Source organism: Diadema antillarum, unplaced genomic scaffold (genome assembly GCF_040938485.1).
Source record: "Diadema antillarum isolate AM-2024a unplaced genomic scaffold, OU_Dant_1.0 scf00000060, whole genome shotgun sequence".
Classification (NCBI taxonomy): Eukaryota; Metazoa; Echinodermata; class Echinoidea; order Diadematoida; family Diadematidae; genus Diadema; species Diadema antillarum.
The window spans coordinates 809,791-823,861 of record NW_027270949.1 but is presented as its reverse complement, the minus strand read 5'-3'; the positions used below and the strand labels follow the sequence as shown (position 1 = coordinate 823,861).

The window sequence follows — 14,071 nt, the reverse complement described above, 5'->3', positions numbered from 1 at the left end:
ATATGTCTTGTGCCCACATGGGAGACCAGATGGTGATGTCCCAATAGTTTCTGGTGATGATGATCCGGGTATCAATAGAAATGATGAAGTGGAGGAAGAGAGCATGAAAGGGACTGAAGATGACGAGAATGGAGAAAGGGATGATGACACTGGAAACACTGATGCCAAGTCCAGCAGTCCCACTTGTGAAGAGGGCCAACTTCGTCGCTATCCTGAGAGACATGGTCAGGGTCAACCACCTTCTAGGTTCAGAGATTATTACATGTTTTAAAGTGAACATTTCCTTTTTTATGTCATCAAGGGATGATGACATAATTAAGTGGGGGGGGGGGGGGAGTGATGGATCACAATATGTTGACACTGAGCTATAGAGGGCCTCTCTCAAGTTTATTGGGGCACCTCTCAAATTACGTTATGCAGATCCGTCTCCCACTCGGTCATCCATTATGGTGCTTCGTGTTCACCCCTTATACCCACTGGATAGCCATAAGAACCCCTCATCATTAATCCAGTAGGGCATAACTACACACCCAGCACCCCCTCACACATCCAGTCATCATCCAGCTCCCCGCACACACACACCCACACCACTCAATATCCCCCAAGAGGACCCCCGCTACAGTAACATATAACCTTAGTACAATGTATTCATAAATTAGAAAATTTAAATGGGTCTTCCAAGGCTGTCATACTAGTGGCTTCACTCTGTCTTGAATTACACAATCAAAATTCAACCTGGCCCTTGACCTTTGACCCTATGACCCTAATATTCCTAAGAGAATCACTGTCAGGCAGAACATGCATAAATATGTACTAAGTTTCATGATGATACCTTGAGCCACTTCCTAATGGAAGAAGTGAAATTTACCACTTTCACGTGACCTTTGACATTTTGACCTTTGACCTTTTTGGTGAAAGATTTCCCAGAGAATCTCTATTGTGTAATACATATATGCACTAAGTTTCAAGCAAAATCCTGCAGGCATCCTGCATAAATATGAGGGGAAAAGTGAAATTTTGAGTTAACCTTGACCTTTGACCCCTGACCTTAGACCCATGTCCCCCAAATTCCCTAGATAATCACTGCCAATCAGTACATGAATATGTACTGAGTTCCATGAAGATACTTTGAACCACTTCCGAGATATGGAGAAAAAAAAATGAAATTTGAACATTTTTACTTGATCTTTGACCTTTGAATTTTGACCTCATGACCCCAAACTCTTTCAGAGAATCTTCATTTGGTAGTACATGTATACACTAATTGTTGCAAAAAAATAACTTCAGGCATTGCATAGATATGGGGGTAATAGTGAAATTTTGAACATTTGAACTTGACCTTTGACCTTTGACATTGAGCATGTGCACCCAAAAATTGATAGGCACAACTTTGCCCACTCATACATATACATGTCAAGTTTCATCAGGATACGTTAAACAGTTTTTTTTTCAGTAATGCTGTCCACAAAATCTATCACGGACAGACGGAAGGACGAACAACCCGAAAACATAATGCCTCCAGTGACACTCTGTGGTGGAGGCATAAAAACAGTAAAGACTTGTAACCTTGTTAAGTAACACAGAAACTTTCCGCAGAATAAGTTAGTCTCGCTCATCATCGTTGCGCTGCGATCTGTGCTTACTCTTGTGTTTGTGTTTACTGTGGCTGCCATGGCGATGTTCGCTGTGGTGACTGGACCTGGACCCAGACCCGGACCCGCCCTCTTTACTGTGGGATCTGCTCCGTCTGTCTCGGTCACCATCGTCCCTTTTTCTGCTCCTTGACCTTTGCTGCTGACCACTGCTGTCCCTCCCTGATAAACTGACCTTGGTCTCATCTCTTGGACTTCTACACAGGGAGAATGGGTGATTATCAGAACAAGCTTCGTGCTTCTGAAGATAGCAATACTTGTATTCAAAAGTATGTAATAGCTATCATGATGACGATGATGATGATGTCAATGATAAAAGTAATCAATTAGAGAAAGAATAAAAGTATCAAACAGTAAATTCAAGGAAAAGCACAAATCATCCAAATGCCAGTTAAAAACGGTCTTCATAATATGAGCTACTAGGGTAATAATTTATATACCAGACTGAAAGGTTTGAGGGCTGCTATCATAGTGACTGTAATTGCCTGCAATATGTACAAGAAATTATTCAGATAGTACTCTAATTTTTGTGGGATTATTGTTGCAATGTTAGTTATTCTGACTAAGTTGATTGAGATAAAGGCACAAATATCAAATCCTCAATGATGTGCTCAAAACTACATCAACAGCAACAACAACTAGTATACAAATAATGAATGTTTATGAGTGCAATGGACAGAATATTTCATGAGGTGAAAGATGAAATGATCCATTCAACGAAGTGCAGCTGAGTTGAATGGATCAAACATTTCATCTTTCAAAGAGTGAAATATTCTGTCCATTGCACGAATGAAAAACATCTATTATTTGTTTTACATAACGCCTAAAATAGATCTTTGTCATTTTATATTTTATCAATTTAGAAACGAGAGAGAATCGGAGATCGTGAGAGTGCTCACCGAGCGCTTTACGCTAGCACGCTATCGCATACACACACTGCAAACGCAAGCATTTTACACAGGTAGTAAGCTGGGCTCTCAGCGAGCGTGCAATGCAGCAAATCATATGGATCCAAAATTGCATGGTAAATGGAGCCACAATTTCACGGATGATGACGTCATAGTGAAATGGGCCGAATGATCAATGTCAAACAACCAATCAAATGACAAGGATCTCTTCAGGCGTTATATAATATGTAATCTACAACTCCAGGGAACCTTGCTCTGTAGAAAGCCTCACATCCAACTGGACCGCATGGAAGACCAGCTTAGTGTAGCTGAATATGGGCTATCCAGCCATCTTCTCGGATGGAAAATGAACAAACGAACAAAGCATTCAGATTTACCTCTCTGCATGGCCTGCCCAAGGCTTCTCATTGTCTTTGCTATTCCCTTCCAGCCGGCTGGTTTCCTCAAGGAACTTCATGTGAGTATCGATAATTTCCCTCATCACCTGTCAAACATTCATTGAAACATTTCAATTAGATCGTGATGGAAACAAGATTTAATCTGCAAGAACTAGTATTATCATAATGTATAGATAGAATGTTGATAAAAAACACAAACAGTATTACAAAGTGAAAACAGAGGAATAGGGTAAAAATGACAAGCAACAAAACCCATTTTCACTGAAATTCATAAATTTATGAATACATGAACTTGAAGCCAAAGGTGCATACAAAATTTACTAGCAATGCAGTATGCATGCAACAAGTCATCCTACGTGGTAAGCACACACACACCCACACACACACACAAACACACAGACAGTGGGAAAAACTAAAAAATAAGATTCATAAATTTATATGAATGCAAAAACATGAAGCCACAGCTGCATATTGGTAATGTAATATGTGCACAACAAATTCACACACACACATAAACACACAGACAATGGGAAAAACTAAAAAATAAGATTCATAAATTTATATGAATGCAAAAAAATGAAGCCACAGCTGCATATTGGTAATGTAATATGTGCACAACAAATTCACACTCACACATAAACACACAGACAATAAGAAGAACTCAAGAAAAACAAAGTACAGTACCTGTATAAATGCTGGGAAACTACTGCATGTATCTCATTACACCCACTACCCTGTTGCCCTCCAAATGACATTTGTTTAAAAAAAACTTATTATAAACTCTTGAAAAGATTTCCTTTCTAAACAGAAGCTTCAGTCTCCCAATGAGTACCACTACATAATCTCCTAAGCAGTAGTAAGTGTGTTCTATATAATTATACACTTTGCTATGTTTCATAACTTGCATTTGTTGGTAGACTCTTACTTTCATTTTGGTGCCTCTTCTTGGTACACCAGGTTAGGGCTCGCTGCTTGCTCAGCCCCCCCACTCTTGCTGTTGCTATTTCACTCTTTTCCTTTCGTTATCCCTCTGTTGTTCCTTATCTTGTTTGATGTTGCCTCCCTATTCATCCTTATCCTTCAAAGGTTGCCCCCCCCCCCCCCCCCCCATGGTCCTCGGGGATCATCACTGACCCTCCTCTGCCTTTTGTCTGTCCACCCTCCTTTAATCCCCCTCCCTTTACCTGTTGGGCTCCTTGCCTGTGACCTCCAACCTCCCCTTTTGTAATCTTTGTTCTGTGTCCCTAGCCCTCCCCTGACTATTCTTGTTGTGTGTAGTCCTTGTAAGTGATTGCTGTCCCTGCCTGTTTGTCATTGTGCCTCTGACCAAGATTCTGCTAGGATCGAGAGCTCAGGCCCCTTTTGACCCCAGTAGTCAAAGACTTACATCTGTCTTGGTCTTTCGGGTGATGTGGACATTCTTGGCCCGATAGCTCTGCCTCCTTCTCCTGTAGTCTCTCATCTCAGCCAGTACTTCCAGTCTGCTCTTGGGCTTCGCTCCAGCATTATCATCATCGTCTGAAGGTCACCAATGAAATCAGCAAAAGAGTTTTAAATTGAGCTTGCTTTTGTGCTAATGAAAAAAACTAAACATACGTATGTCAGAAAAATCATCGATGTACTACAAGAGCAATCTATTACAGGACAAAAGTTCAAAAGTTATGAATTTTTTAAGTATCTGCGCAATTACTACTGGATGAGAAGACTAGTACAGTGTGTGATGTCACATGTGTACAACGATATAATGAAAACAAAAAGAGAATTTCACAAAATTTTTCTTTTTGAATAAAGTGCACATTTCTTGGCCTTGTTACTGATGTATGTTAAGGATTATTATTCCCCTTGCCTTCTGAAAGAGAGAAGTCGAGTGTTCTTTTGTTATGCGAGAAAAGTGAAAATAAGGTGAATTTTTCTTTATGCTTTCTTTATACCGTTGTACTCATGTGACATCACAAGCTATAGTAGTCTTCTCATCCAGCCGTGACTGAGCAGAAACTTTAAAAATTCATAACTTTTGAACGGATTGATGGATTTTCCTCAAACTCTCACTGATGTGTTCTACTAATATTGCTGCATTCACTCAACCCACATGTCTATGAAGGTGAACTTGTCCTTTAAATACACCCATTCCTCCTCAAATTCTCCGAGAACCTTCAGTGACTTTAACCCTATTCTAATTGGTGGGGGGGGTCAAATTTCGACATTTCGAATCGACATTTCGCGCCACGATTCCGCAACGCGCAAAGATTTTGCCGCGGCATTTCATGACTTTTTTCATTTAAGTCTCCCGCATATTTTGAGACCAAATTTGCCACGTCTAGGTACACCGTTCTGAAGTTATGCAATGCTTTGCATATGCATGTCAACCCCAAAACAGCTCAAATTCATGATTTTGTGTGCAAATCCAATGCAAATTGTGTTTTTGTTTAATTGATATAAATTAGATTATTTCAACTTTTAACCATTGAAATTAATCAATTCTAATGTAGATCAGCTTGGAAAAGTGCCTGCAACAAATTTTGGCAAAAAACAATAGAAAACAAAAGGTCGAAAAAACAGTAAAATACATAAGAAATTAACAAAACAATACAAAACAAAAGAAACTGATTTTGATTGCGCTATCTTTTTATAAGAAAATTGTTCGATATGTCTTGAGGAACTCTGACACAAAAATCGAGCAATCCTTCAATCTTTTTAATGGAGTTATAGGTGAAAATATGATTTCATGTGTAAATTTGCATAATTAATTTATTAAAAACTATAAAATCTAATTTTTTCTATTGTCTTGTAGTTGACATCCAGCTCTATGTACAGGCAAAATTTTGCGGCGATCGCGCGATCAGCGGCCGAGATAACCCCCCCCCCCCCCCCCCCCCCCCCGTAAAAACTTGGTCTCAAATAGCCCAGTTAGAATAGGGTTTACATTATATTTGCCTGTTGAAAAAAAAAAAAAAGAAGGACAGGTTCGCAATTCGCCTGTATGGAAGCAGTCAAGCAATACATTGTCGCTGGGGTGACAAGACCTTGTATCTGAAATTTTGGTGAAAATGACTTTCCGGGATTGATGCTCAAATAATGGGTTAAGTGATGTCCTGGCCAAATCCCAACTGTCTTACTCCAAAAATGAAGCCACCACAGCATGTCAGAGGAAAGGCTATCTCATTTGCTATAGTGCTTTGGCCGCCATGTTTTTTGGCTCTCCTGAACATTTGACATTTTGTAGATACGAGGTCTTGTTGCCCCAGCGACGACATGTATCCCTTTTCCTTGGCCAACTGCATGTGCCATTGAACAATGCGAAATATTGATCAGACTTGAGATATGAATACAGCATGCGCTGGGCTCGCAAACTCTTTTGTTTTACACAAAATGAGTGCGCTACTACGTTGGAAAATTTAACTTAAACAAAAATACATGCAGATATTGATAGAAGAAACTTTATTTTTTTTTATCACCCCCATTTTCCTGGTCAGCATAACACAAATAAGTAACATGAATTTAGGTCACTAAAGTAGACACTCTCTCCTACATTTTGGGAACCCAGTATATCAGCTTCTTGTAAGGAATGGCATAACTGAAAGCAAATTGTGACAATTGCAGGCCAAAAATCCACAGAAATGAAGTGTAGTTCATCATTTTGGGTGGTAGAAGGCTTTAACAGTGCAACGCATATTCTTTCAAGGGTATGTGTTTGGCCCAAAAAAAATGGCCTACCCAGACTGGGTAGGCCATTTTCAGGGCACATATATACTCAAGAAAGAATATGTGGTGCACTGTTAAGCCTTATACCACCCAATGTTCTACCGCCATGGAAGCCTTCAAACATATCAGTTCATCATTTTGTACTTGAGCAGATCTGTGAACACAGACTAGATGAGAAAAATGATAACGATGGCTATGTTGGTACAATGCCGAATGGTTCATCCGTTACTCAGTCTTTTCAAACGTCTTTTCACTGTGCATTTATTGCTTTGTTTTGTTCTTCCTCTTTCTATTTCTTGCTTTTGATAAAATGATTCTATTTTATATTGTTTGAATATACATGTATAAGTAATTCACAGCATTTTCCAATATATCACACAAACAAAGAGCCATGATCACATTGACTCAGGGAATAATGATAGTTTCCACTTTATGATGCTAATAATATGAGACCCGCCACAACAAAAGGATCTGAAAGTCGCTGACGGCTGTGCCAAGAAAATCGAATTTGAAGTCAAATCATCAAAATCGGTCAAAACCATCAGATTTCTGGTTTCGGCATAATTTTGTAGTCCCATGTATTGCCTACCATCTGCCAACATTTCGAAGCTAAATGATCAGAGGAAAGGTTAGAAATTAGCGTTTTTCTGGGCCATGATCTTCCGACTTTCAACGGAACAGAAACGTGTCCAAATATTTGGATTTAGCGCCGCAGATACGTGTAGACTCTACCCCTAGCAATGAGGGAGTGATCTTATTGGTCAGTGCGTGGCATCCTAGTTACTGATTGGTCGTGCATAGACCGCTGGCGCTAAGCTTGAATGAACATTGCGGAGGTTGCCAGGAGCATGCCTTCTATTGTCATGAGGTGAAACCTGTCTTGCCTCCCCTAATCACGATTGTGTCGGAAGACAAACTTTGAAGGAGGTTTTTTCGAAACGCTGATTTCCTAAACCATTTGACATACTCTAATAAAATCATCGATATCTCTGCATTTGAGTACTTTTATGAGCCGTGTTATATATGAAATGAAAGCAAAAGAGTAACGGAATAATGTCACGTCATATTCAAAAAGTCAACCTCCCTCGACTTCCGGATCCTTTAGTTGTAGCGGGTCACATATGTAGTACTGTGGCATAACAAAGGTATTGTTTACTTTGATCCTGGTCTAAGTTCAGTTCCAGGTCTGTGTAGTCCTGCTCCTCTCGTCTCCTTGCCTGGCATTTCTCCAGGGCAGTCTCATACAGGGCCAGCCTCTCTGAGGGACTTGCTTCCACAGCCAGTCGGTCCATCGTTCTGGGCAATGTGCCAGTTGAGTTGTCTGAATAGGAGGCAAGACAGAGGGTATACTTTCATTACAAAGAGCACATGACATAACCAAGTCACGAAACTACAAATAAAATACAAACATGCAGCTGTATGTCATAATAATCATCATCATCATTATTATTATTATCATTATTATTCAAATATTTTCTAGTAATTCTTGAAAGTGTAGTCGTGCAGTATGCAAGAAGGTGCCAACCTCATCACATGCTACTCTAACAGTGGTTACCTTCAGTGCACTTAACCATAATGCCATGTTCAACTAAGTTTGTTCTACTTCTAGGACAAACTCACTCTCAGAAGGTTAAACACCATGAAACCAGAGTACAGGTAAATAACATTTGTGTTTTTACCTCCCATCAGTAATCTCATCTATGTCACCTGGAAAAGTTTTCATCGATATAGAAAAATAAGGAGGAACCTCATCTTACGAAGTCAATCTCAGGATTGATTCTCAGACATGCATGTTTTTACCTACCATGATTGAAATTTGAAGCACACTTTTGTTTTTCTGTGACCTCATCAAAAAATTTTACCAAGTCTATCCTGTCTATAAGCATATATGTAATCACATAGATGGGTTTGACTGCTTCAGCACTGAGTGGACCAAAACATACCATAAAACAGACACTTTTATTGAAGCAACTGCTTCTCACACTCCCTAAACCTGAGAAGAACATGACGTGCACAAGTCATACTTCTCCGAAAGGGACAAACCCAAGTAGAAGTCCCCATATGGGAAGTGTAAGCATTTGCAAATATTTTGATGGGATTGGTGTGGTCCATATATCTGTCATGTTATCTATGCTTGAAGTAATTGCATAGGTTTACACTCCAGATACAACATCTTGTAGAAAGGATATAAAGAGAAGGATATTCGGAGATGCTAACATGACGTTATATCACTCGGCATTCCAACTCTGAGAAACTGATCCTAGCGATGATAAAAGCCACCAATGAAATCTCAGATACTAGGAGTGAAAGGCAGTCTCCAGCTGGAACGAAAATGAGTATTATTCGAAACAAATTATCAGACAACTAGTCCACAAAGTCTGCTTACAATACATACACTGTACACTCCACCTTCAGCATTAAATAGTACATACATCTGTAATAACAAAAATAAAGAGCAAGTATGTTTCTAATGATGATTGGGTTTACGGCTTACCATGTGGTAATCCTGAAAAGGACTGTTGGAAGAGGAGATAGTACACGTAATTAGTATACGAATATACCAGGCCTGAGAAGTTCTGGTTGAAACTATGTGCATGAGATGACTTCAGTAGTACTATTTTCTGAGGGGCGCAGCCCCTCAGAAAATAGTACTACTGAAGTCACCGAAGACACATGGTGTAACCAGAACCTCAAAAAATGGCCTAGTATATTTGCTTTATATCCCTCCCAATGAATCTTAAGAGTTACAGCATAGTAAAGTGAGTGGTTTACTGATGTAAAGTCATCTCTTTTTTTCACGCACAAAATTACAACGTGAAAGTGTATGCATCGACCACGCAATGCCCTTTATCTCTCGAAGCGTAGACGTCGAGCGTTTGGTGGAAAACTGTACTGTGACATGATGTCTAATAAACGTTACGCGCTTGTGACAAAAACGGTGCGCATGGGCTTAGCAAGTATCTCCATGGCAGCGTGTTATAGTTTTTTATTACTATTTCTCTAAGGAGAATAATGTGACGCGAACCTGACAAGGATTTGTATGGTAGAAATATGTTTTGTCGTTTTCAGTGCTCTCGACCAATCAGAGGACAAGAAGAAATTTGTGAGGGATATAATAGATAATTGAAGAGGGAGAACCAGAGGACAGACAGTCAAGCTATCCAGAACGTCGAGCCTTCTCTATTCGCTCTCCTTGCCCTCTCTTCTGGTTCACAGTCCGTTTCAGGACTAACACGTTTTCAAGAAAGAATACCTCTACTCTAGCTCACTCTCCATCTCACTTCTCCTTTTTCCCACCTTTAGCTCTTCATTTATATCTATCTATCTCCTCTTCCAACAGTCCTTTTCAGGATGTAAACCACATGAAGGAACCGTAAACCCAATCTTCGATATCGACATCACAATGCAAACCTCTACCTTCAAAGATCAAGCATGTTTCTACCATAAAGCTGCTAACTCATTAAAAACCTGCTGCTTCATTACTGATCAGGCTTACATCTGCACTTCAATTGGGTACAATACCAAAATTGGCTACATAGGAGACTCCAGTAAGAACTTTTCTGGAATAATTAGAAAAATTACAATTTCAGGTTTTGTGGAATCACACTAAGTGCAATATAATGAGCAGTCACACAATATAAACATGCTACATGGCTCTGCAGAGTCTTGACAGGGTCAACAAGTTTAAAAGGCATACCATATCTCTTCTATTGACAATGCACTCTGCAGATATACAGTATATGTCTATTGACAGGGAAAACACCTTTACAATATTTTAAAAGTTTGCGAGTTTGTTCTCATGATTTTATCATTTCTTTTTCATTCTTCGGCCCATTAGCAATAGCATGATGACTGACACGGCTAGTGCCAGTAGTTACAATGTATCCAACTCTAAGTGTAACAGGATAACTACAGTCCGACCTCAATTATATGGCCATTGATTAACCAGATTCTCTGCTATCTGGACATGGACTGGCTGATATCTTCTTTTTTTTTAAATGTTTTCATGTACTTTCAGTGCCAAATCTCACTCAAAACAAACAGAGAGTGAAATAGACCCAAAGAAATGGACATAAAACAATCAACACTTTGCTTTTGAAGCAGAGATTCTAGAGATTTATAGTTACCACCAGTATCTGAGACACCTTTACCAGCAGTGTAATGGTAAAGATGGACAGCTGCTAGGTATCAAGGGAGAAATAATACTGGCACTCGTTTAAAAGCCTGTAGCTCTGTCACAATGGTAGTTAAGCATTTCTCTCTTATCCGGCCAAATCGCTTATCTGGATGCCTGGCGGTCCTGACATGGCCGGTTAATCGAGGTAGAACTGTACAATCACAGCTTCACCAAAAGTCATTATGATCCATGACAGTTACCGAGAACTAAACCTGTAGAACTCACCCAGAGTGACACCGTGCACACTGTTACTCTTTTCATAGAAGAACTCATTGTGAGATAAGTCTTCTGCGTTTTCCTGCGGAGAGAAGGAGAGGTTGAGATTCTAGGACAGATAACAAGCCTTATCGTTCAAACTCAAATTACTTGTCCAACCAGGACTAGCAGAGCGTCATTTACACACCTTTCTGGTAATATTACCTGCATCCAAAGGGGTCCCGGCATTGATTTCCATAACATGTGCATGTATACGCATTGCTGTTGTTGTTATTGGGTACATAGTGTACTTTTGATTTTTTTTTTTTGATTTTTTTTTTTTTAGAGCCGAATGAATTGAATTGAATTGAATTGAATTGAATTGAAGTGAATTGAATTGAATTGAATCCAAACCATATGGATAAATGATAAAGATCATCTACAATGATCAAATACTTTTTGCAATACTCTTTGTGCATACTCTTGCCATATGAGGCAACTAGAAGCATGTGCGTGTATGGGTGGGGGGGGGGGGGATGAGGTCAGGGGAGGGGAATGGTCCATACACACAAATAAAGAAAATATGAAAACATCATAACTCAGGAAATCACACAAATTTTCAACAAGACCTACAGTTGTATCTTGACACACGTCATGAATCGCTTCCATGTGCTCTCTGAAGAAGCTGACATTACCTGGTATAGGCACCTACTTAGTGTGTGGCTAATATTCTGATATTGGCAACAAAAGAATACTGCAGATATTGGTCCAGTTGTAATTAAATAATTTTGTACAAGATTTAGTACACATATTATCTGCATTCATAATTACCTGAAGTAAGCATTTAACAATGTTGGAATGGAGTATGCTGAGTTGAAAAAATTGAAGGAAAATCGTATTTCCTAGCTTGTACTTCCTAAACATAATACAAAGCACTACGGATGATATCGTAATATATGAACGACAGCAATTAGATGCCTACCCAGTAAACATCCGATGTCCCTAAAATTCCTATTTCAATGAATTTTGTTTCCAACAGAAGGACTGAGAGCCATTTCTCTTAACTCTCACTGCTCACCCGTTCCGCTTTGCTATACCCATCTCCAGACCATTCACACCGTTTTACGTGAGCGTTGAGAGATTCTCTCTGCACGGCATGGTTTGTGTTCCGTGGACATGGTAACAACGGTTCCTGATCCTTTTCATAAGAAAGAAAGAAAAACGGATAAACATGATATCTGTTACTTTGGGATAACATTTTACACCATCAAATCCTCATTCTGATGCCTAATTGAGTATTCATTTTAGTGCAAAGTTAACATAAATGCATGCTCCTCTGCCTTCATAGAATTTGCAAGCTTTGATTTATGTCTACCCATTTAGTTTGAAAATTACATAATAATAATTGTTTAGGTGATGACTCCTCAGAATTTGGCAGTTTATCCAATCAACCTTGCCTAAGTCAAATGTATCTGGACTGAAAAAAAAAAGCTTCAACTTGGAGAAAATTTGACTTATGAGGGATGAAAATCAAGAGAATGAGAGAAGAGGACTTGAAAAGACCTTAGGTGATTATTCGACTCATGCAAGGTCGACTTCAGCAAGGTGACTGTATTGTAATTCTGCTACTTCGTGTTTTGCTAACAATAAATTGGATCTGGACAAAAGAAGAAGTACATTTAAGCAATAAAATTAGCATTTCATTCTTATCATTTATTTGTTGTGGTTTAGGGATATTGTACTATTATCATAATATGCAATTGTATTGCCTCTTCTATTGGTCATCCCTTTTGTTGAGGGCATAGAGAGATACAGTATGTATGTACCCTGGCAATTTTATCATCATCATTATGTGCTGAGGGGTTATGAAATTTCCTAGGTGCAATAGATTACAAAAGAAACAGAGTGATACTAATTAGTAATGGTACAAGTACAATCTTACTATGGCAAGCTGACAGTGGAATTGAAAAAAAAAAAAAAACTTTCAATTTCATTCTCTACTCTCTTAGAACTAACTTCTGAGCAGTATAACGAACCGACACGTATGCCCCTACTCTTATGTAACTCTTGGGTACATACTTTGCAAATTATCCTTGTATTTTTAAGACTTTACTGAATAAAGAAACAAACACCATCAGCAACATTAGGTATCGGTAGGTACCTGTAGTTCTTCTCTGCTCCATCCGATTCCCTTCAGGACCTCTTCCAGAGTATGATTACAAGACTTGATGAACTCTGAGACCTCTTCCACGTGGACTTGTCGGCGCTCAATGACCAATGACGTAGCAGATGTCTGATGAAGCTTGTCGTCCATGATGACAGTTACAAATGTATGCTATAGTTTGCAGCCAGAACTTGATGCTGGTATTTATAGCCAAGTTGCCAGATCTACAGAGATTATGCACATGTTCATAAAGCAGAGATTTATACACTCATAGTTGAACTGCTTTTAAAACAGAGCATTAATGGAGTTTCAGAAACAGGTGTCTATCTCCAAATAATTGTAGATATCCTGGACAGGCACAGAATCAACAAGTATGCTGAACCTTAGGCCTATAGACAGAAAAATCCATCTGTCCAGAGTTTTTTTGTTTTTGTTTTTTCATTTTATTTTAACTTAATTACAGCTCTCTTGACGGGATTCCATGAATACAAACGCAGTCTCTACGGAACATATCCCAGACGATAAGATAGACAGACTGATGTTTCGGTCGAGGCCAACCCTAGCCTGACCAAATACATTTTGTACCATGTACATTGTATGCGACAGCACTGTGTATAGTTGGGTCAATTACATCAAATCAAACCAACATCAAGATCAATGTTCAGAATAATGTTACAGGCGTACATTGTACTGCTTCCACATAAATCCACATACCCGTTTGCCCGATCATTCAAGGAAACCAAAATTTCCCTGTCAGTCACACAAGTGCAGGAACACTTGCACATCACTTTAGCCTGTAGGCCTAAGTGGATATTTCTATCTCATTGATTTGTCTTCATCACCACCAGCCCCAATGCCACCACAGGTAAAAGTAA

General features: G+C 39.2%; 1 protein-coding gene across 1 annotated transcript; it reads right to left on the bottom strand.

The window, feature by feature from the left end:
• Window positions 1-1,602: 1,602 nt before the first annotated feature.
• On the bottom strand, window positions 1,603-13,346 carry LOC139716011 (U11/U12 small nuclear ribonucleoprotein 48 kDa protein-like). Its single transcript, XM_071627568.1, has 7 exons — window positions 13,194-13,346; window positions 12,111-12,230; window positions 11,063-11,135; window positions 7,817-7,981; window positions 4,346-4,476; window positions 2,938-3,044; window positions 1,603-1,849 (listed from the first exon to the last, which is right to left on the bottom strand). Exons 1-7 carry the CDS (start codon window positions 13,344-13,346, stop codon window positions 1,603-1,605), a joined length of 996 nt encoding a protein of 331 aa, XP_071483669.1.
• Between the last annotated feature and the right edge of the window lie 725 nt (window positions 13,347-14,071).